General features: G+C 35.4%; 2 protein-coding genes across 2 annotated transcripts; one reads left to right on the top strand and one right to left on the bottom strand.

The window, feature by feature from the left end:
- The first annotated feature begins 8,723 nt into the window (after positions 1 to 8,723).
- Positions 8,724 to 9,335, top strand: LOC145252374 (uncharacterized). Its single transcript, XM_080111771.1, has one exon. It carries the CDS (start codon positions 8,724 to 8,726, stop codon positions 9,333 to 9,335), a length of 612 nt encoding a protein of 203 aa, XP_079967897.1.
- Positions 9,336 to 11,108: 1,773 nt separating this feature from the next.
- Positions 11,109 to 24,438, bottom strand: LOC145252824 (uncharacterized). The gene is made up of 2 exons (XM_080112797.1): positions 23,275 to 24,438; positions 11,109 to 14,339 (listed from the first exon to the last, which is right to left on the bottom strand). Exon 2 carries the CDS (start codon positions 13,957 to 13,959, stop codon positions 12,700 to 12,702), a length of 1,260 nt encoding a protein of 419 aa, XP_079968923.1. The 5' UTR covers positions 13,960 to 14,339; positions 23,275 to 24,438; the 3' UTR covers positions 11,109 to 12,699.
- Between the last annotated feature and the right edge of the window lie 460 nt (positions 24,439 to 24,898).

The following is a 24,898-nucleotide window of genomic DNA, read 5'->3' as shown; positions in this document are numbered from 1 at the left end:
ATGCCTGATGATGTGGACTGACAAATTTGTGTCTGATACCATTCCGGTTCATGAACTCTGCAAATTCTGAACTGGTGAAGCATGGGCCATTATCACTGACAACAATGTGTGGGAGACCATGAGTAGCAAAACAGCGCCTCAACCTTTCAATTGTAGTGGCTGAAGTAGCTGCACTTGTGGTATAGACATCAACCCATTTTGAGTGTGCATCTGTAATGACAAGCAGGTATTAGCCATTGTAATCGGCATAATCAACGTGAACCCGCTGCCAAGGTTCAGCTGGCCATTCCCAGGGGTGTAGTGGTGCCTTAGCAGGTAGGCTTCTGGAGCACTGACAAGGGTAACAGTTGTTCACCTTTTTTTCGATGTCAGCATCTATCTCAGGCCACCATACATAGGTCCAGGTGAGGGCCTTCATCTTGACTATGCCAGGGTGGCATTGGTGAAGCTCGTCCAACACTCTCTGCCTGAGATGGTGAGGAATTACCACTCATGAACCCCACAGCAAGCACCCCCTTTCAACACTTAGTTCATTTTTACGAGCGTGAAATGGTAAATATGGAGCATCATGTGGGAGATTGCACTCTCCATGTTGTGCAGCTTGAACAACCTTAGAGAGGATGGGGTCTTTGCGTGTATGAGCACAAATGTCAGTTGAGTCAACGGTGGAATTGTCCAGGTGATCCATGAGATATATAATGCAGCCTGGTGTTGGGACATCTAACGTTCCTGCAGGGGAGACGACTCATTGCGTTGGCAGTGACGATGTGTGAACCAGGCCTATATTCTATCGTATAATCGTAAGCACTCATCAACAGTGACCAACGTATTATTCTTGGTGGCAGGGTGTCCAATGTTGGCTTTGTTGGGCTAAAGAGGCTGATAAGTGGCTTATGATCCATAATGATACGGAATGCACGTCCAAATAAGTAGTGATGAAACTTTTTAACCCCAAAGATAATACTCAGTCCCTCCTTGTCCAACTGACTATAATTTTTCTCAGCCGGTGACATTGTTCTCGAAGCAAAAGCAACAGATTTCTCTGAACCGTCGGCAAAGATGTGCGACAAAACATCTCCGACACCATATTGACTGGCGTCACAGGTCAGTACCAGTTCCTTCTTCAGGTCATAGTGAACCAGGACATTTGTGGTCTGCAATGCATCTTTGGCTCGCTAAAAAGCTGTTAATTGGGGGGTGCCCCACGTCCAAGAGACACCTTTCCGCAGTAGATAATAGAGGGGGCCCAACTTATCTGCGACGTTGGGGACGTACCTAGCGTAGAACTGGAATAAGCCCAAGAAAGCCTTAAGTTTGGTCACATTGCATGGGGCTGGTGCATCCCGGATGGCACGGATATTTTCTGCTGTAGGGTGAAGGCCTTTGGAGTCAATCCAATGACCTAAGTAGGTTACGGAGGGTGCCATGAACTTGCACTTGTCCAGACGAACGCGGAGACCAGATTCTGAGAATTTCCCTAACACTCGGTCAAGGGTGCTCAAGTGTTCTGCATCTGATGATCCTGTAATTAGTATGTCGTCCTGATAGCATATGACATGTGGTTCATCTGCCAACAAATTGTCCATACAGCGTTGATAGATACCAGGAGCTGATTTTACTCCAAAACTGAGGCGGTTGAATCTGTAGAGACCCCGTGGTGTATTGATTGTAAGGTACTGCTTTGAGTTTTCCTCTAACGGAACCTGCAGGAACGCTGATCTCAGGTCAAGCTTGGTGAATTTCTTTCCCTGCACCAATTTTGCATACAAATCATCAATCCTGGGGATAGGGTACTGGTCGAGATTTGAACATTTGTTTATTGTAGTTTTATAATCTCCACACAACCGTATTGTTTGGTCAGTTTTGACAACTGCTACTATAGGGGCAGCCCATTCTGAGTATTGTACTGGTTCGATAATACAGAGAGACTCTAGTCGATCCAGCTCCTTGTCAACCTTTTCATGCAATGCAAAGGGCACATGTCGAGCCTTGCAGAATATGGGCTTTGTTTTCGGGTCAACACTAAGTTTTGCTGTGAAACCCTTCAGTGCGCCCAATTCATCCTTGAAAACATCGGGGTATTTTGCAATAATATCTTCAATTGCAGGTGTAGCATTTACTGCTTTCAGCTGATGGATGCGTTTCCAGCTGAGTTGCACTACTCGTAACGAGTTTCTACCAAGAAGTGCAGGGCCAGAACCAGGAACAATCACTAATTTAAAACTTATGCTTAATGGATCTTAAGAATAAATTGAAATTCAAGGAACCTTGCATCAAATAATTGAAATTTGGGGAATATTTATAAATTAATACCTAATACCAATTTCACAATCTGAATTTTCATGAAAGGCTTCCACGGCCTTTTTACCTCCTTTGCATAAAACTAAACATAGCCCACATTATGACCCCTTACACTTAGTGACCGTTTCAAAATTCACAATTAGTTAATTAGTCTAATCCTTTACACGCCAATATATAAACCTACATAATGCTATAAAAATAGATTTCAAGATTTTCAGGTCAGTCTGTTTTTAGCTTTTTCACATGCAAAGTAAATTAAGCCTGTAAAAACTTCCAATATTTGAATGTGAACAACTTTTATTTTTTGAGTCACTCATTGTAAATTTAGTCAAGTATAAAAGTGTCATGCTGGTATCTTTAATGGGTAACTTTTGATTCATTTTTCTCACTAACTGCCAAATTGAACATTGGGTCATTTTTGCATGTAACAACTAAGTTGTTTTATGGCTAAACAAGTAAAATATCTTAATCTGTAAATAAGTTTCATAGAATTTATATCAACAAAGTTGATCTTCTGTATCATTTCTGCACAATTCTGTGATGGCATGTGATTTTCACCAATGTTTAAGACTCATAATATCTAAATAATATTAATTCCATCTGTATTTTCTTTCTTTTAATAAACAGCATTATATTTAGAAAGATTTCTCACTTGTTTTAAGTTATCTTCAGTTATATACAGCTAAAGTTGATGTTTTGTTCATTATTAATGAAATGCAATGATTAACTTTGAATCGACTGAGGTACTAAGAAAAATTTGGTATTTTCTTTTATATCTTGCAACACTATATATACAGACCTAGCAAGTTTTTTGGCATATTGAAAGAAAAAAAAAATTCAGTTTGTGATACCTATGAACTATGGCCATATTTTTATTCTCCCACTGCTATGGATTATTGCTAAACTTATGGAGTGGTGCACCTAGTTATTTGCAGACTTACTTTTCCCATCTGTAACAGCATTTGTGGATCATCACTTTATTTTCATAAGATCAATCCTCAATCAGCAGTATGTAGCTATGTATTTATCTCCTGTTAAAAAGATATTTGGTCAGGAAGTAAATGATTATTTTGTGTTAAATGTATATGCAAAAATGATCCCAAACTCAAACATTTTTTTATTACAAACTTTCTTTTCTAAACAAAGTAGAATTTCATTTTTTGTGACTTAGCATAGGATTCAGGACACCAGTTTTACTATTTATACTTTGTCTACAATTGGTGACTCCTTTGCTTCTTTGCTTAACTAATCTATGTCCATCTTTAAATTTTAAGATTTCTAGTTTCTCACTCAGACACAATCTACATGGTTCACTTAAAAATCTACAAACTGTAGTCATTCTTAACACTTTTCACTCAACTTCTAAAGATCCTCTGCTATTTCTTACATTAAGACAAATCTAGTTTTTACAAAAGTGAATATCACTAAAGTTTTTGGACACTATTCAGCTCGTAATAATGATAAAACTGAAGGAGACAAATAGGGAGAGAAAATGTCTGATTGACTCTTCCTCCTTCCAGATATTTTTCTTGTTCAAATCTGTGAATGATAATTTTGGAAACATGAAGCGAATCCATTGTGAAACAAAAAAGAAACATTGCTGAACTTATACTTTAATTTAAGCAAAAGTCAGCAGGTATAAAATTTTGTTATAAAATTTAAAAAGAAAAATCACAAGAAAAAAATGTTAAAAAAAAACGTTTTGCAATTAGAATTTTATTCAAAATTTATGCAATGTAAAAATATAGAATGTCTTTGAACAATATATGGTGTACAAAAGTTTAGGTTTTTGTCCAGAATTCCACCCATATTAAGAAACAAAGATAAAGAAAAATCTGTATGATGTACATACCCGTAATGTAATGAAAATATCAGATTCCAAAAATCACAAATTCATCAAGTAGTAGTATTTTTTAAATATGAAACTAAAGTTTTATGAGTACCAAGAAGTGACTGCCTCACCTGACATTTTAAAATATATCTTAAGAAACAAAGGGAAACAACTCAATAATAATTCATACTAGATTTATTTGCCGACAAATTTCCATCAACCACTCAAAAATGATTTACTTTATAAAAATAAAACTATTTGATCAATTTACATGAGTTTTGGAATATGTTTTCATTTTGTCATTGGTATGTACATCATACAGATTTTTCTTTTTGTAAAAAGGGTAATTCTAAGCAAGAACCAATTTTATCATCGGTTTACAGAATGGAACAATAAAATCGTCGCCCTAGAAAAGACGATATTTCCATTTGATAAAAAACAGTTTTCTTTTTTTTTTTATTGCAGACGCTTTACTCATTGGCCAGTTGTGTACAAATCCCAAAAGCGATAGAAACCTTTTATCATGTCTGAAAGTGACACAATGTTCAATGAGCAAGATCGGAGATGCGCTGCTGTACAACTCATGCTCTCTACCAATCCAAGTTATGAGTTATGGCAACAGGACCATTACCAGCACCCTCAAAATGCATCGCTGGATTGCCACAAATAACAGGGATGTATGCAAGATAATGAAAACAAATTTTCCAGCCAGTTATGATCTTTAGTGTGGTTTCAATGAGGGCCACATCATGCAATGTCATATCTTCAAAGTCGGCTCAGAAGTCAACACCAAAGTGTACTTTGTGCTGAAGATTGTGGTGATCCTCAAGTGCAATCAAGTGGCCGTTGGCAGACCCTGGGTGTGGCAGCTGGACTCGGCGCTAGCCCATAAGTCCAAAGAGACCCAGGCTTGATTTCAGAAGGGGTGCTACCACTTTGTACCCATCTCTCTGGCTCTCTCCTCTACCTGAACATGCTGAACTATTTCAAGCCAGCCTGATCACCAAGTATTTGCCAAGCTCCTGCCAGCATTTGTGGAAAAGGCATGCTCTCAGTTCCGAATCCATATCAAGACAGTGATTAAGGCTGAAGGCGGCTACATTGAATAGATGTCAGCTCTATTACATAATCAAGTTACCTGAATTGATTTTTTAATAAAAATTGTAAAATAAAGCTGTAGTGTTGTTTTCTTTATGGCAACACTTATCATTCCACCCTGTATCATGCAAAGTTTCTCTAAAACCTCTGTGGGTTTGTTAACTAGAAGCGAGAAAAGTCTTGGGACCCCTATGGGAGAGGACAGTAATAAAAACAAACAAAAACAGACATTAAAAGAAAAAAAATTAAATGTACAGATGATTTACTTGGGAGCTGTAAACGATAACTAGTAAGAAATAAATTTTGTAGAAAATAAAATCGGAAAAGTTTGCTTAAGAAAATATCATTTCAGTGAAGTTTGCTTAAGAAAATATCATTTCAGTAAAGCATGATCAGCTGATGACATGACGATGGTGCTCACTATTGTATAAAATTACAGTCTAAGACACATTTTTACAAGCTTTGATAAAAACAGATTGATAAAAATCACTAGGAAAATATATGGAAAAACAGAGGTAAGTTTTTTGGGTTTTTTTAATTGAAACAGCTAAAATCTTTTCCTTCCTTCTACCTCCATTCTAGAAAACAAAAACATTGAATTCATAGCAAATTAACTCAACCTTATTGCAGAAATCCTTTTATTTTCAACCCTTATCTTTGAGTGGCCTTTGTGTTATGATACGAAACTAACCCCAACTACATGCAAACAAACTTAGTACGAAACTAATAATAGCTTTACTCTCTATGTAATTATCCTGAATAAAACACACGAGTTCCGTTCCCTCCTAACCCGTCTTCGTCTATGTATCACATCATGGTGGCAGGCGGTAAAACCACCACGAACAAAGATAGACCCCCGTACACACTAAAAAGCCAGTCCCTTACAACCAAACGCTTTTTTTTCGTGAGTACAAAAATTTACACTACTGATATTCAACAATATTTCAAATATCTACTGTCTACTGGATAGTTTTGTGTTGACGACAGAAATTTAAAAACTTTTTATATATCAGACCAAGCGTAATTTTTTACCCCGTCTAATACACGGTACTACCACAAGAAAGCCACATCCTTAGAAAAGTTAAACTACCCCAATAAAAAAATTTAAAAAACCGTAACAAAATGGCAACCTGTCTACCTGAAATGCAATGGACTGACCTCGACCTTAGTGAAGCATTATCACTATTTAAACAAAAAATGACGTTATATTTAGAGGACGAGGACATAACGGATACAGTGAAGCAAGCCAGAAAAATCTGTCGTGGATTAGGTGACGAGGGTCTGAAACGGCTCAATGCCAGTGGTTTGACAGACGAAGAAAAACGGTCACCACAAAAACTATGGAAGTTTTATCAAGCACAAATAAACACTAATGTGTACTTCTGAATACACAGATTGCATTTAATGCAGTATAAACAAAAACCTGATGAAAGACGACTTTGTCACCAGAACCAGAATGCTTGCACTAAAGTGCGACTTCTCCCAAAAAGAGCTGCATGAGATAATCATCGAGCTAATAATTGCCTCCACACCTTATGAAGCCTTCAGGAATGAACTATACAGAAAACCCAAAGGACACAGGATCGCTGACGTCCTCACCGAAGGCAGAAAATTCAAAGCCCTCACAGCCGGAAACGATCAACTTCAACAAATCCGTGAGTCGCAAAAAGAGAATATCCATAGCATACACAGGGGCAGGAAATGCAAGAACTGTGACACATGCGACAAACCACAAGAGTGCCCCGCATATCACGATGAATGCTCTGCATGTGGGAACAAGGGTCACTGGGCCAGATGCTGCAGGTCCATGAAACAGCACAGAGAGGGTAGACCTCCTAGTAGAGGCCACAAAAGGCAACTCCACCACCACCGACATCATAGTCAGAAAAGAAGACTGGAACGTGGAAGAAGAAACCAAAATGTGGACAACATAGACATTGATAGTGACAACTATCACAAACACTTTTATGCGATCACGATCAGTGACAAATGCATGGACAGCATCGACAAGAAACCCAGGAATGAGGCATACATAACCCTAACCGTCAAGCCTCCCCACATACACTCCAGTTGAAGGTTGACTCTGGGGCATCAGGGAACACTCTCCCAATGAGAACGTTCCGACAAATGTACGGAACACACAAAGCCGCCCTAAACATACTACGACCATCACCACACATAAGACTCACATCTTATAGCGGCGACACAATCACATGCGCAGGAACCATCAACATTCCATGCAGACACAAGAACTCCAAATGGATAAACGCTGTATTCTATGTGGTAGATGTTCTAGGACCAGCCATTGTAGGCCAGCCTACAAACGAACAGCTCAACCTCATCACGATAAATGTTGATGCTATAAAGAAGACAGCGCCAGAACTTCCGCATACACCTATCCGCGATGTCGTGCAACTTAAGGAAGCGTATCCAGAACAGTCTGGCAGAATTGGAAACCAGTGGAACGGCTAAACTCCTGCTAAAAAATGACGTAGAGCCATTCATTGACCCTCCTCGTAAATGCAGCATCCATCTCAAGGACAAAATCAAACAAGAGATTGAGAGACTGATAGAAGAGGATGTGCTAAGAAGAGGAGCACACAGACTGGTGCTCCAGCCTGACTTTTAGCACAAAAAAGGATGGATCTCTCAGGATATGCATCGACCCTCAGAAACTTAACTCCAGTTTGAAAAGGTGTCCATACAAAATACCTACGGTTGAAGAACTGAACCCGAAATTTGCGAAAGCAAAAGTATTCAGTAAGCTAGATGCCAAAGCAGGATTCAACTGGATGAACAATCCCAACTACTGACAACCTGTAGAACACCATTTGGAAGGGTCTGTTGGAAACGATTACCATTTGGCCTAAGTGTCTCGCAAGACATATTCCAAGCAAAGATGGTTTGGAAGGTTTGGAAGGTGTAGCTAGCATAGCTGATGATGTGGCAGTATATGGAGCGGACGATGAGGAACATGACAGAAATTAGCGAAACCTAATGGAAAGAGCAGCTAAAACTGGTCTTGTGTTTAACAGTAAGAAATGTGCCATCAGAAAAAGCAGCATCACATTTTTTGGAAACATATACACACCCACCGGCATCAAGCCAGACCCTACAAGAGTACATGACATCCAACAGATGCTACAGCCGCAAAGCAAGGACGAATTACAGCGCTTCTTAGGAATGTTGAACTATATTTCCCAATATATTACCAAACTTTGCTGAGAAAGCACACCCCCTGCACAGTCTCCTGAGATCACAAACACCCTGGATATGGGATCCAGACCACCAAAACTGCTATGATGACCTAAAACAAATGATCACCGCCGATGCCCTTTTATCCTACTACGACCAAACAAAACCAGTAACACTGGAAGTGGATGCATCACAGAAGGGGCTGGGGGTAGCACTGACACAGGCAGACAAGCCAATCGCATTCGGTTCTAAAACACTGACCGAATGCCAATCCAGATACAGCAATATCTAGTGCGAAATGCTTGCAATTGTGCCCGGTATCCAGCGTTATCATATGTACCTTTATGCAAGTACGTTCACCGTAGTGACCGACCACAAACCATTAGTCACTATATGTTCAAAGCCGCTATACTCAGCACCACCGTGTCTACAACGTATGCTTTTAAAGATACAAGGCTACAATTTTAGGGTAGTCTACCGCCCAGGCAAAGACATGATCCTTGCAGCACACTTAGCCAACTGCCCAACCCAGAAAACAAGTGTTGTCGAACTAGATGAAAGAATTTATGGCATAGACACAGAAGATGATGATGGACACCTCACCATTACAACCATCAATTTCTCAGTAGAGAAGAGAGCCTTGCACTGTAGCGAGACAAGGGATAGAACTCTAAACCTCCTAAAAGAGATTGTATTCCAGGGATGGCCAGAAACTATCCAGGATGTCCCAACTGATATCAGAACATACTGGTCATTCTGTGAAGAAATAGCCCTCGAGGGAGGAATACTCTTCAAAGGAAGGCAGGTTCTGATCCCAGAATCTATGAGGAGTGACATCCTGCGCCAACTCCACGAGACCCATCAAGGCATAGAAAAAACCCGTCGCCTGGCAAGAGAGAACATATACTAGCCTAACATCAATAAGGACGTCGAAAAAAATGTGTAAGTTGTGCTCACTCTGCCAGGAACACCAGGATGCCAACAGACAGGAACCACTCAAGCCACACAACATTCCATCACAACCGTGGCAATACATTGCATCGGACCTGTACGAAATAAATGGACGGGAATATCTCCTCACTTTAGACAGGTACTCAAAATACCCAGTGCTTGACGAAATGCCCACACCCATTACCAGCAAAGCAGTAGCTGACAAAATCAAGAACTACGCATCCCTATTCGGGCGACCTGACCAAATCATGATGGACAATGGCCCACAATTCACTGGGCAAGCCTTCCAGAACTTCATTACATCATGGGGGTATTAACATATCACCAGCTCACCACGCTTCGCTAGAAACAACGGATTTATTGAGGGACATGTGCGACATGTCAAATCAGTAATGAAAAAATGCCTTAAAGGCAAGGGTGACATACAACTAGCACTACTGCAGATCAGAGCCACCTCAATAGATAGCAACCTACGATCAACCGCTGAACTACTATTCGGACGAGCTATACCCACGACACTCCCCAGTCGAACAGAGCCAAGAAAGGAAAAGCACCAGCAGCAACATGAAGAAAGGTCAGACAAAATGAAGAGATATCACGACGGTAAGATGCAAACCAGAGACCTATCACCACTATACCCAGGTCAACATGTGACCATAACAAACCAAGACGACAAGCTATGGTACCCCGGGACAATTGTTCGGAAGGATGAGGACAATCCAAGGAGATACATTGTACAGACTTTAAACAGGACCAGACTCCACCGCAACAGAACCCACCTTCATGCTGTACCAATACGGACGACAATGAAGAGAATCCGCTTTGACGACCCAGCACCAACAACAATGCAGAACACAGGACAACCCCATGTACACAATGGACAAAAACAAACTAACACACACTTCAACAATACAAAAGGCACACAGGAAGACCCAGTCCAAGAAAGTCCAACCCGTACTCAATCTGGACGAGTCATAAAAACCCCAACAAAGTTCAAGGACTAAAAGAAAAAAAAAGAAAAACACACTAACACATAACTAAACAGGGGGGATGTTATATGAAACTAACACCAACTACATGCAAACAAACTTAGTACGAAACTAATAAAAGCTTTACTCTCTATGTGATTATCCTGAATAAAACACGTGTTCCGTTCCCTCCTAACCTGTCTTCGTCTATGTTCTTCACCCTACGTATCACATCACTTTGGGCCTTAAGTCTTGATCCCGTCTTCCCATCCCAGTTAAAAAAAAAAACGTAAATTATCATCCAAGCTAAGCTATTGGTGGGGAACAAGGTGGGTAAACCAGAAAAAAAAAGAAGACAACTTAATATGAGAAAAAGGACAATGTTGGTGATGGAAATCAGATCTTAAAAAGAAAAAAGAAAAAAAAAAAAAAAAGCTTATTTTTTGGTCTTCAAAGGAAAATTAAGAAATTTTTATCCACATGCTTCTCAAGAATAGGGATTTATCTCCAGTGTGTATTCAATTTTTGTTTTTGTTAATAAAGTTCTAATATAAATAAGCCAGCCATCCTATCTAATTATCTAGTGGTTTTGCATGTGTAATATCAATGCAGTACTTTTTGCAAATGAAGAACCACAACTTACACGAATATGGTTTCCCTTTAACATGTAATCACGTGCATAATTTTAAATAAGACACTTTCCGAAACAAAGTCACACTCTTCATCAAAAATTAAGTTCTAATATAAATAAGCCAGACTTCATATGAATTATCAGTTTTTATTTAGAATGCAAATTAAAAAAAAACTACACAAAAATTCTTACAATGTATGTACCCGTCACAAAATGGAAATATCATATTCCAAAAATTATGTGAATTGATCAACTAGTTTTATTTTTTATAAAGAAAATAATCTTTTTATGATTAGCAATAAATAGTATCTTATAACGATTATAAGGCTGATTTTAAAACGTTGGTAGCTCGAATTGAATTGTCTACCATTATTAACTATGGGGGATTACGACAGATCATTCTTGCTTCATCATAAAATTTTATTTGCTTAGTTAAAAAAAATACTTGATTGTTTTACATGATTTTTAGTATATGACATTTTTTTCTGTGTCGGGTAGGTACATCGTAAAGATTTTTCTGCAATTTTGTCATTTTTTAAAGTAAGTTAAATTCTAAATCAGAACTGAATTAGTTAATGTTGCCGCATGTGTAATGCCAAGCGTTACGTTTGCAAATGAAAAATCACACGATAGAGAATTCAACTTCATTAAAAAAAATAAAACTACAGAAAAGTTTTTATGACGTATATACCTGTAACAAAACAGAAACGCCGTATTCCAAAATTACATAAATTGATCAACTAATTTTCTTTTCATAAAGAAAATGTTTTGATTTTTAGCAATTAATAGTATCTCATAGTGATTATAAGGCTGATTTTAAAATCAGTAGTTCAAATTTAGTTGTCTACCTTTATTAAATATGGTGAATCAAGACAAACCAGTCTTGCTTCATCATAAAATTTTATTCTCTTAGTTAAAAAAATAACCTACTAGATCAATTTACATGATTTTTGGTATATGATATTTTTGTTCCATCATCATGTACATCATAAAGATCTTTCTGCATTTTTGTTTGTTTTTAATTAAGTTGAATTCTAAATAAGAACCAAATTATTTAATCCTTTATGATCTGGTTGAACTAATTTCTTCAGTCACAAGTGAATATCATGGTATAAAGTGGGAATTGATGCAAACACGCTTTATACGTATTAGTTCAGTATCTGGGTGCCAGATATTTCCAGATTGCAACCGTCTATTGCTTACATTTATGCCACCATCTATCTCAGAGTGGAGGATTTTGTTTATTGTTATAAACATTTCTTCAAGCACTATGGATAATCCAGGTAACTTTATGAAATGCAAAAATTCTCAGTGGTAGTTTAACTACTGAACTTCATAAAGAAAGATTGTTATGGTAAAAAGTCTTAAAATCATAGTATCATTAGCCTTTAAACTAACTAAAATTAACAATAAATATTTTTAATCATCTACATCATAATTCAGGTCATAAAGCGTTAATACCTTTGCATATGTAATGCATCACATTACTTTTTGGAAATGAAGAAATATAGGTAGTTCAAATTTAGTTGTCTATCTTTATTAAATATGGTGGATCAAGACAGATCATTCTTGCTTCATTATAAAATTTTATTTTCTTAGTTAAAAAGTATGATTAATTTACATGATTTTTGGAATATGATATTTTTGTTCCATGATGGGTAAGGATTTCTCTGTAATTTTTTTTTTTTTTGTAAAAGTTGAAATCTATATCAGAACCGGATTATTTAATGTCTTCGCATATGTAACGCCAACGCGTTACTTTTAGCAAATGAAGAACCACACAATTCACAAGAATATGGTTTCCCTTCAACATGCGATCGCATATGTAATTTTAAATGAGACGCTCGCAGAAACGAATGATCGCACTCATTACATGAGAACCGCTTCTCACCCGTATGGATGCGAACGTGAACTTTCAAATTGCTGCTCGTCGAAAATGATGATCCACACAATTCACAGACGTAAGGCCTCTCGCCAGTGTGGCTTCGCATGTGGATGCGCAGCACCGTCGCTGTTATAAAAGATGAGCCACATACGTTGCACGCATGAGGTTTTTCTCCTGTATGTGTGCGAATATGTAGCTTTAAATATGACTTCTTTCGAAACGACGACTGACAAACATCACATGAATATGGTTTTTCTCCTGTGTGAGTTCGCATGTGTTCGTTTAGATTGTTTTTCGTTCGCAGTGATAATCCGCAGATCAAGCAACTGTACGGCTTTTCATTATTGTGGATTTGCAGATGACGTCGCAATGTTGTGTCCTGTGAAAACGATGACTGACATACGTTGCAAGAATATGGTTTCTCTCCAGTATGTGTTCGCATATGTATTTTTAAAATTACTTTCGTCATAAATGACAAATTACAAACCTCGCAAGAATAAGGGCGATCAGATGTGTGAGTTGACATATGCCGTTTTAAATCAGATTTTTTAGGAAATGAAGATTCACATAGATCACAGGGATATTTATTGTCAGCGTGCTTTTTTTGCATATGCATTTTTAAAGAATTTGCTGTTCTTAGCGTAACATTACACAATCCACAAGAATAAGATTTTGCTTTTTCATGCATGCGTTTGTGAGTCTTCAAATAAGGTTCGCTTTTAAACGATAAATTACACACATCACATGAATAACGTTTATTTGCAGTGTGTCGTCTCATGTGAAAATTTAAGTAATTCTTTTTCGTAAATGATGAACTACAGATTCCACAGGAATAGGGTTTATCCTGCGGATGGATTTTCACATGTTCTTCTAAAGCAGTTACATCTGTAAACACTAAGCTGCATGCTTCACCTGCATAAGGTTTTTCTTCATCGTGGCTTTTCATATGTTCTTTTAAGGCATTTGTGTCACTAGATAGAAAGCTACACAGCTCACAAGCAAAAGATTTCTCCTCAGTACGTACTTGCATTGGTTCTTTTAAAGTAGTTTCATCTGTAAATGATGGACGACGCTCACCACACAAATAATGAGTTTGCATGTGCGTATTTAAATTAGATTTGAATTTAAATGAGGAGTTACACACTCCACAAATATGTGTCTGCAAGTGTCCTTTTAAAGATTCTTTTGTCAAATTTGCATCACAGTCATAAGCAAAATGCACTTTTTCTCCAGTGTCTCCTTATAGTGTTTGGAGATTAGGTTTCATTATAAATAAAATCTCCTTATAGTGTTTACTTTGTATTAACATTTTTCTTTCAGGATGAATAAGCAAATGTTTGTTTAAGTTGAATTTTTTTTTTTCAGAAACATTGTTATTTATAGATGAAAACTTACAAGAAATATTTATCCACATATTTTATAAGTACTTTTCTATTCCACTCATGTAGACGGAATATCTTCACTTTTTCGCCATTGTTCCTGTGAATAGATAATAGATTTTAATAAATAATGCAGTTTACAAATACGTTTTACATAAAAATGAAACAATCTTAAAATATTTTTCACTTTGCAAGTTTTACAATAAGTACTTCAAATATTATATACATACTAATTTGAAAGAAATGAATTTCTTCATTAGAAATTATTTAAAAAGATCCTTTCACAATGAGTAACACTGTTACTTTACTCTTCACATTAAATTACTAGATTATATATATATATATCAAAATATGCAGGTTTTGAATATGATAGTTTATAATGAATGACACCCAAAAAAAATCTGCAAGAAATGTTTGAAATATAAATGCAGATAAGCAAGGATTGCACAAAAATTGGCCATATGTTATTAATACCAGAGGAATTGTGATGACTGATTTTATTTTCTTTCTCCCATCATTTAACCACTCTGAATCATCAGCTAATGATCTAACAAAACATGTTACCAAATGATTACTTTTGCGATCACGATTGCAGTCATGACAAAGCAAATATGCTTTTTCTAAAAGTTGAGAGATTATGCTTTTCAAATATCATAGACTGAGACCATCATAAACCAATTGGCTTTGACAGAGGATAGAAATAACAACTATAGATAAGGATTTTTACCAGATTAAAAGTTGCTCATCTGACAAACCATCTATAAACATCATTATTAGTATAGATGGATTCGTTATCCAAAATAATAGCATCAATGAATACAAATCAGGCCTGTCAGAAAAATTGCAAAGTAAATATGATTGTTGTTGATTTTATGAGGCTCACCAAGGTTTATGGAAGCAGCTGATAAAAACAATATGAATTATTAAAGATTTAGACTATCCATTTGTTTAGGTATCTTAATGCGGGTCAGATTAAGAATGGAGCCAGGGGAGAAATCAGAACAAGCTGATTACATACACCAGGACATGGTGAGAAAAAAATGTAAAGTATAAGTAAAAAACTTGGAGTTAGACTGTTACCAGGAAAGCATCACAACTTTTCAAAATAGAAAGAAGTTAATCATCTGAAAGAGTTCACCAATGAATTCAATAATGGGAGTGTAGCAATATTAGAGATAGGTATATAAAAATAACGTTAATATGGTTAATTGCCATGTATAGGTAAAATTGAGTTGAGTGCAATTTCTATTTAAAATTCAAAAAAAGGCTATGTTAGTTGTGATGTCACTCAACATTAAGCAGATGTGACAAATTCATACAGAGAATTAGATCTCTTTCATCTGAACTACCAAAAGGCAATTAGGAATTTAGATAACTGGTTCCTCCTATTGAAGGAGATGCAGTGTTTTAAACATGTACATGTTTACTCTGAAGAACATTAAAAAATACAATTGTATTTTTTAATGTTTCTTTGTTTATGTTTGTAAAAGAGGTTGGAGAGAAACAAGATGCAAACTTTGAATACAATATCAGCAGTAAAGACCCGTAATTCCCGCAAATGAAGTGGGTGAAAAAAAAATATGCCATGAAGATCTACAAACACCTCATTGTGTTACACACATCTACAAAGATTCACAACTGGATAAATTTATGAGAAAAGTTAAAAATTGAATCAGAGGAAAAGAGTAAAAAGACTAGAAATAACTAACCCCAACACAAGTCAAACTTATACTAGTTTATAACCAGCTTTTATATAAGCAGGATTTTGCACCTCAAAATTGTCCACTGCAACTGGAATACAAGCAGCACCGAAAGACAGCCTGAACACCAAAAACACAAATGAAACTTTCCGTGTCAATTATTATTGTGACGGCTTTCAACCTTTCATAATCAAAGAACAGAAAACGAGTTGAGGTGTGCAAATCATGTGCTTTGCCAATAAAATACTAAAACAGACTTTGGATAAGAAACTGGTTCAACATGGCAAAAAGGAACTGGTTCAACATGGCAAAAAGGAACTGGTTCAACATGGCAAAAAGGAACTGGTTCAACATGGCAAAAAGAAACTGGTTCAACATGGCAAAAAGAAACTGGTTCAACATGGCAAAAAGGAACTGGTTCAACATGGCAAAAAGGAACTGGTTCAACATGGCAAAAAGGAACTGGTTCAACATGGCAAAAAGGAACTGGTTCAACATGGCAAAAAGGAACTGGTTCAACATGGCAAAAAGGAACTGGTTCAACATGGCAAAAAGGAACTGGTTCAACATGGCAAAAAGGAACTGGTTCAACATGGCAAAAAGGAACTGGTTCAACATGGCAAAAAGGAACTGGTTCAACATGGCAAAAAGGAACTGGTTCAACATGGCAAAAAGGAACTGGTTCAACATGGCAAAAAGGAACTGGTTCAACATGGCAAAAAGGAACTGGTTCAACATGGCAAAAAGGAACTGGTTCAACATGGCAAAAAGGAACTGGTTCAACATGGCAAAAAGGAACTGGTTCAACATGGCAAAAAGGACAAATATGTTTGAAAATTCACAATCTTATGAAGTAAATGTTCCAAAAATAATGTTTTAAAATAAGTTTACTATTAAAAAAACTGACTAAACATTCACTTTTACAATTATAATATTTAGTTTCAGCATTCTGGCAACATATTTTTACATACCAGAATAGTGTTAGCTACCCATTTCAGGAAAAATGGACCCACGCAGGAACTATAAATATACTTACATTTAAACTAGTGATTTGTGGTACTTATGGCCCCCAGATAATGACATGTACTTCTGTAACATACTTTTGCTAGTACAGTTTTTTGTAAACTACGCCACTGAATTTCTTTTGATTATTACCAGCATGCAAGACTAGAACATCTGCCTTCTACAAAGCAAAGTTAGGTACAGGGTCAGTTAATATGGGGAATTGAGCTTCTTAGAAGGGTGAACTCATCCAGCTGCAAGAATAATCAGATGACTGTATTGCACAAGTGATAGGGATTCAGATGGGGTTAAAAGCATCCTTCCAAAACGGAGGTGGTAATTACTAGGACCTTAGACCAAAATTATTTATCTGTTTCCAAAAAAGTCAACAAGACAGGGTGAGTTGATAATGGGAAAGCAATAACCCTTCATAAAATAGTAATGTTTGAGTAAATGACCTCCTCAGACAAAACAGTTATTACACATTGATCCAAACCGAAACCAAAATTCTAGTTACCTTTCTCCAAAGCAAAGTTAGACACCGGATGATTTAATGGGGGTAATTGAGGTCCTTAAAAGCCAGCACTAGCTCAATTGCAGAAAGTCTAATCACAAATGAAGGTGGTAATAGATATCTTTCAGAACAGAGAAGGTAATGCCTGGGAGAATGAGATCAAAGAGATTCTACACTTTAACTTAGGGTTGGAGCCTAAGATTGCTTTGTTGAAAATAAACAAGCGATAATCCCTCACAAAGGAGATAATGACTGAGAGAATGACCTCTCAGTGAACAAATACTACACTTTTACCCTTACTTAAACTACAATTGTTTTTTTTTTACTTGCATTCAACAAAGCAAAATTAAATACAAAGAAAATTAATAGAGAGAATTGAGCTTCTCAGAGAAGGACACTAGTCCAATGGCAAAAAATTGGCTGACCTTGAATGTGGACGGATCCGGCAAATGGCAGAAACCATCCTTCCTAATGACTACCCTCAGACTGAAGTAATACATTTTGACCTAAACCTGATGTGTCTTGTCATCAACCCCAATGAATGAGGAAGCTTCAAGCAACAACCTTTTCCAAATGAAGGAGGTAGTTTCTGGGAACAAATATTATATTTGGACCTGGATTTGTTTATTTACCTCCTACAAGCAAAATTAGAAAGAGTTAGCTTATAATGAGAATCCAGTTTCTCAAAAGGGGAGACATTAACCCAGTTGTAAAAATAAACTGGTCATGAATGAAAGAGCAACAACCTTCTAAATGAAGGAGGCAATGCCTGGGAAGATGGCCTCCTCAAACCAAACAGATACGATACTGCACTGCACTCTAACTTTAAAATAGTTTATCTGCTTTCAGCAAAGTTAGATACATTATCAGTTTATAGTGTGAATCCAGTTCTCAAAAACGGGGAGGGGGGGCACTCTAGTCCTGTAGCAAGAATAGCCTGATGACTCCCATCTACATTGCTCAATAATGGAACCATGGGTGACAGTTAATAACCACTCCACTGAATGGAATGGATTAGTTTATTCTTGTGAGGATGGTCCCTTCTGATTGAACAGATATTACACTTGATCCTTGTCTGAATCTGTTATATAGCCCCGCTCCCAAAATAGCCTGTATTGGCCCATCAGTACTCCCTAACAAGTACGGATGCTTCAGGTGAGAGACATATACCTCACCACTTCCTTAAAAGAAGATGAGAATGTTTCTTACCTCAGAGCATGGCCAAATCAGGCAGAGCAGATACTTCACTTTGATCCTAGCCTGAAATTCGGATGTTTAATTTTTGTAAGCTTGCTTAACATTGTTAAAAATCTAATTTGTGCATGAACAAAAATATCAGACAAGATTTTGTTTATGCGTTTCTTGCCTGTATGTAACTTTTCTAAATATACATTTACTGATTTTTATTCACCATTAATTGAATATTTAGTAAAATCAAAAATAAAATCAGAGAAAACTAAAGCAATTTTTTTTTTAAATCTTATTTAAAAAAATTTGTTAACATAAACTTTTTTCCAAGCCATCCATTTGAGCAACACCAGGTAAATCTAATGAATGAATAAAACAAGTTTAGAATTGTACTTCCATCAGTCATCCTGTATTCAAACCAACAAAAACAGTAAAACATACTTTGCTACAACTTGTACCTATTAATTAACTCTGTCGAAAAAAAAATCGGTTCTTTTTAAACAGAAAAACTTTTTAGTAATAAGATCAATGAGTTTAGGAATAGAGGTCGCATTTGTTATTCTTTCTTTTAGCAATTAAAGAAAAACAAAATCTGCAGATTATTTTCGATTCCAATGTTTGGACTAAAGTTATCCAAAAACAAAAAAGGGAATGCTCAGTTTGTTATTATACCTTCATCATAAAATGAATGCTTCCTTTATAACTGCTGCCTTTATATAAAAACTAACATGGCTACCTTGCATTGCCTGGTGGCATGGACATTGCACAACATTTTAAAAATAATGTGTATCACATTTTTTTTAGAATGTTTCTCTCTATCCCCCTGTTCTCTCTTCACCACATTCCAATCCTCCCTGACCAAGGATAGAACAGATATAACACTTTTCCTTAAAAAAAAAAAATGTTTATATTTTGTCCACGGCAATGTCAAAAAAAAAAAAAAAAAAATTGCGAGTGTGACTTGTGTAGTTGTAACTTTTAGCTGGACACACACAAACAACTGTTTATATAATAGATTAGAGATTTCAGCAAGTGTACAATTTATATAATCAAGGTATAACAATCCCTTGACCCTCCTCGATACACCGTATTGACTTTGTAAAATCTGGTAAAGCAAGATACACAAATTGTTGAAATGTAAAAAAAAAAAGAAAAGATTCCAATAAGGAAAGTATAGATTTATTTAATTGCTTGCTTAGCTTTTTTTTTTCTATTTTTTTTTTTATTATTTCATGGTGAAAAGATAAAACGGCATGACCCACAAGACTAACACATAGAAAGGGGGGGGGGTCAAGCTATACTGGAGTTCACAAATAACAGGTAATAATTCTGATGGAACGTTCAAGTGAGACAGGCATGACTACCATGAGTTTATATGAAAAAAACACAAAAAGTAAATAATTAGTTTATTTATAACATGTTGGAATATATTTTTCAGCAGAAAAAAAATCAAAAAGAGATTTTACTTTTTTTTAGGCAATTCAATAACCTGAAAGTTTTGTCAGCAAAAATAAATAAAACAAAAATTGTAATTCAGACTTTAGAGTAGGGGGACCAGTTTTACATAAAAATTTAATGTAAAATTATCACACATTTCTGGACCAGATAGCATTAAGGATATTATGTCATGGTCATGCTTGCAGCATTTACCTTGGGTCAGTTAGACTGGCTACTTCCAACAAGTTCACAACGTTTCAAACACTAACGAGGCATCGCAATCCAAAGTTGCTACCATTATGTGTTAAACCATTTGCTATTTCGACATGCAGAAACTTAAATGCAACATTATGGTGCACAATAGGGATGTACAAATTTTTATGCAAAAGCACCAACATTTTACGCGCTATCAGCCACATCATTTTATGTTTGTGCATACTTTTTATGGATGCCAATAAACGCTTTAATTGAACCAGGAAAGCAGTGTTTTGTTTGCTATTGTTTATGTTAATTTTATTAATTAGAGACCGTACATTTTTAAAAATAGACACTAAAATCAATTTGACCCCCCCCCTAGAAATAGACCTCTTTTAACAATTAAAATAATTTCAAGTTGTAGTTGAATTTGCTATTTTATAATTGCCAATAGTCATTTTTTATATTATATGAAAATATTTTTAAAAATTGGAAAACTTTTCTCAAAAGTCTATGTTTAAAACTTCATATCGCGGAATATTGGAATTTTATTCTATTGATATCTTTTAAAAATTAATTATTTTTAGAATTTTGGTTTGTTGTTGTAATTTAATTAATTACAATATATATTATTGAGAAAAAAAAAAACTTAATTTTTTCAAACATAATAATATTGATTTTATGTACATTTTTTATTTATAACTTCAAGGTAAGTAAATTTTGTAATGGTTATATATATATATATATATATATTAATTATTTAAAAACTTCAGTTTTATAAAATGTTGCAATTTTTATGGATCAAAATTTATTTTGTTTAATTTTCATAACATGAAATATAAGGGGGGGTAGAAAACCTAAAAGAAATATATATATATATTTCCCTCATATATTTAATGAAATCTACTTTTAATATGCAAGTTAAATTAAAACTCAATAAGTATCGAAAATTTCATGAAAATCTGACCATTAGTTGATTTTTGCTAAATTTTTAAACATAGATATGTTTACGGCGTTAAAATGATCCCTACATAGGAATATTGTTTTAAGGCATCGATAATGTAAATACGATTTGTCTTGCATTTTCATTATTTTCTTATCCTGTAAAAAGGTTTTTAAAATATTAGTAGTTTATTTGAAGCTTCTTTTAAATGATACAAAAGTTAGGATGATAATATTGAATTACAATTACATCACATGACATATAGAGGGTTAAATCTCTGGTGCACATTGGAGGTACCTACTAAACATCTTGTTACTCTTAGAATTCCCTTTATAAGTGTGGGCCCCCTAATTCATAGCAACCGATTACGTCTCAATGGCAATAAGCCTTGTTCGGGTTGATTAAAGTAAAGTACAAATTACCCCCCCCCCTCCAAAAAAAAGTTAATAAATAAAATTAGATTATACTTTTTAGGCGATTACATGTCAAATTCCTGAAAAATTTGATGGTTAAAAAAAAAAAATACTGCCTAACCGAATAGCGTTTTAAAGGCATAAAACCAAGTCTGTTTTATTTTTTTTTGGGGGGGGGGGAATTAAAAACTGTGTGTGTGTGTGTGTTTAGGGAAGGGTAATATTTTTTTTATGTTGAGAAGTTAGTAAAAAGAAATCACTTTCAACCATTTAAAATAAACAACAGTATTTGTGCAGTTTATGAACTGCGTAATGTTTTTAAATAGAATTTTCAAGTTAAATTCAATTTTTATGGTATCGTTTTTTGGTATTGTTAGGTAAAAATATAGTTAGACTAATTAAAAAGCCCCCGCCCCCATATCGAGAAATAATAATAATACTAATAATAATAATAATAATAACGTTATTATTTCAGCACGGTCCGTAAACTGCACAAGCACCAAAAATACTTATTATTGACGAAAGAATATTTTATCCAAAAGAAAGCATCTAAAAATAAACTCATTTCAGAAAAGCTTATGCACTTATGTTACCGTACTATTTTTTAATCATATTTTCAAGTTAAATTCAAGTTTTTTTGGGTTTTTTTTTTTTTTTAAATTTAATTGTTAGGTGAAAGTACAGAATAATTACAAAAACACTATCCCCTTCCCATGTTAAGAATAGCTTTCTAAATAATAACATTATTTCAGCACAGTAACATAAGTACCAAAAAATAAACCTTTAGTCTCGGTGGCAACAGACCCATCACCTCCCAAAAAGGTAACAGAAAATGGTTACTTACTATTCAAACGCTAGCTGGTTGAAAAGTGGGTGATTATTTTCTGTTAAATTTATGTTAATCTTGACCCCCCCCCCCCCATCCCGATAATTTTTATTTATTTTTTTAATTCTTTCAATTTGTACAGCCGAAATTTTCAAAGTATTTACATGTGTGTACTCCCCCATCACCTGGAACTTCATTTTTTTTTTTTTTTTTATGTCCTCATTTACAATAATAGCCAAACAATAACAACAAGTTAAATAAATCCGTCAGTGATTTTCTTTTCGTTTCTGGAACCCGTGTTTCATTTTGTGTGGTCGCCTTTCGCCTGTTGTGAGTTTACAAACTTTTAAGCGAAAACAAAAATGTATAATCTAATAAACAACAAAAAAAAAATGATACCGTTTAAATTAATATTAATTTTGTGATTTTTTTTTGGGGGGGGGGGATGGGAAGCAAAAAAAAATAAAATTCATGTAAAATTCATCTGGATTAAAATTGAAAAAAAAATCGTGAAATTTGAAAAATATGGACGTCAGAACGAATCAAGTAAATAATCGACAATTCGAGAAAGGATCATCGATTTAAACATCTTCGTCAGCGATTCAAAGGGATTTTAAAATTTGGAGATTTTAAAAAATAAATTACAATTTCATTTTCAAAAGTAAAATAAATAATCGAATCGAAACAAATGGCGTTAAAAAGAAAAACAACCGAATGCCGGTTTGAACAACGAGTAAATTGAAAATGTAAAAACAAGGTCGGTTGTGATTAATTAAAAAAAATTGTAATCAAATGAATTTAGAAAGTGATTTTTTACCTTTTTTTTCTTCTTTTAAATGTTTTGTTGATGATAGTAGTTTTTGTTGATATTTTTTTTGTGAGGAAAATTCAAAATTAACGAACGACCGTTGTTCGTTTCATGGTCGCCGGTGATTATTACGCATGCGCCAAACCTAATGATAATTAAACTACGCATGCGTGAAAGTCGTCACTTTAAATTAATTAATTTTTGAAAAAAGTCCAAAACACATTTCCCCTCCTCACGAGGGCAAAGATAGACACAAGATCAACTTTAAATATGAGAAAAATCTAGGTCCCCAAAAGATGTACTCTGGATTGAGATAAAATTGCCTCGGTCTAGAAGGATTTCTTTATCACTAACCAAGGATAAGACAGAAAAGATTGTAACGGATACCCTACTACACTTTGCTCCTGGCCAAAAGGCCAATTTATTTAACATGATATAATTTTACAATGAATATATCTTATAGTTTCATTTCAAAATTAAAATAATCCAATGGAAATATAATTTTGCTAAAAAAATAAAGATCTGTTTGTTTTTATATGGGGGGGGGGTAAATACCAGTACTTTCTGACAACAAAAAATGTTTTGTCTACTTCTAAATTAGACGCTATCACCAAAATACAACCTTCGTTCCATGGCTTTAACCCTACTTAAAAGATCTCCAAATGTAACGTGGCTGTTACACTTTAACCGTGTCGTTACATTTTAACTCTCGGACCCACATGTTGTCTGGAACCATCACAGGAACAAGCAAACAAGGAAAGACGTAAAAATATGACAGCATGTTTCTAGATGAATACAACAAGCATTTATTCTAGTAACTAGCGGGGGTACCCGGCGTTGCCCGAGTGTTTGTTTCCGGGACGGGAGAGGGGGGGGAAGTTTTAAAAAATGTTATGGTAGGTAAGTAGGAAGAATCAAACCCGGAGTCATGAGTAAAAGTAGGAAAATAAAGTGTGAAAAAAAACAAAACAAAAAAGCATCTGCAACGTTAACAGTTCGGCCACCAAGAAAAGTCCATTCCAGTTGTTTAGGAAAAAAAAAAAAAAAAACGACTACGGTAGGTCGGCGCGCATGTGAAAATATAATGTGAATTATCCAGCACGCTAACCACTACGCCACAGAGCACTGCAGCTTAGTTTAGTGATTTTAAATAACTTCACATGAAAGAACTACGAAGCCAAACCGGTGTTCTCTTCTCAACTGTTCCTTGAGAACGATCCCCAAACGGTGTTAAGTGGTGGCAGGGGGAGGAGGAATTTATTAGAGAGAAAATATTTTACCACTTCCATTGATCTTAACCGATTTTGGCCGTGACTTCTCAGCAGAAAAAGTATAGAAATCTAAGATTATCGAGGAATTTGAGAAATAATAAGCCTATAACACACCTCAGATATTGTTCTGCCGTTTGTGCATATTACATTTGCATGAAATATCTTGATTTTTAATCCTATTAATGTCAAAATCAGACGGGAAAAAATGAGTTCATTTTATTTATATAGATAGAATAGAAGAAGAAAGAATAGAAAGAAAGAATAGAAGAATAGATAGAAGAAAATAGAATAGAAGAAGATTTCCGACGTTCTTCATTGCGTTTCAAAATATCACTCAAATGTTGAACATGCCTGTCAAGACA

This window comes from Euprymna scolopes, chromosome 29, assembly GCF_053919585.1.
Source record: "Euprymna scolopes isolate OS-2025 chromosome 29, ASM5391958v1, whole genome shotgun sequence".
NCBI lineage: Eukaryota > Metazoa > Mollusca > Cephalopoda > Sepiida > Sepiolidae > Euprymna > Euprymna scolopes.
Note: the sequence above shows the minus strand (reverse complement) of the source record. Positions and strands in the feature narration are given on the sequence as shown.

Bases quoted from the DNA above. Each gene is read 5' to 3' on its own strand.
- LOC145252374 (XM_080111771.1), top strand. From the start codon at position 8,724: ATGCTTGCAATTGTGCCCGGTATCCAGCGTTATCATATGTACCTTTAT.
- LOC145252824 (XM_080112797.1), bottom strand. From the start codon at position 13,959: ATGCAAACTCATTATTTGTGTGGTGAGCGTCGTCCATCATTTACAGAT.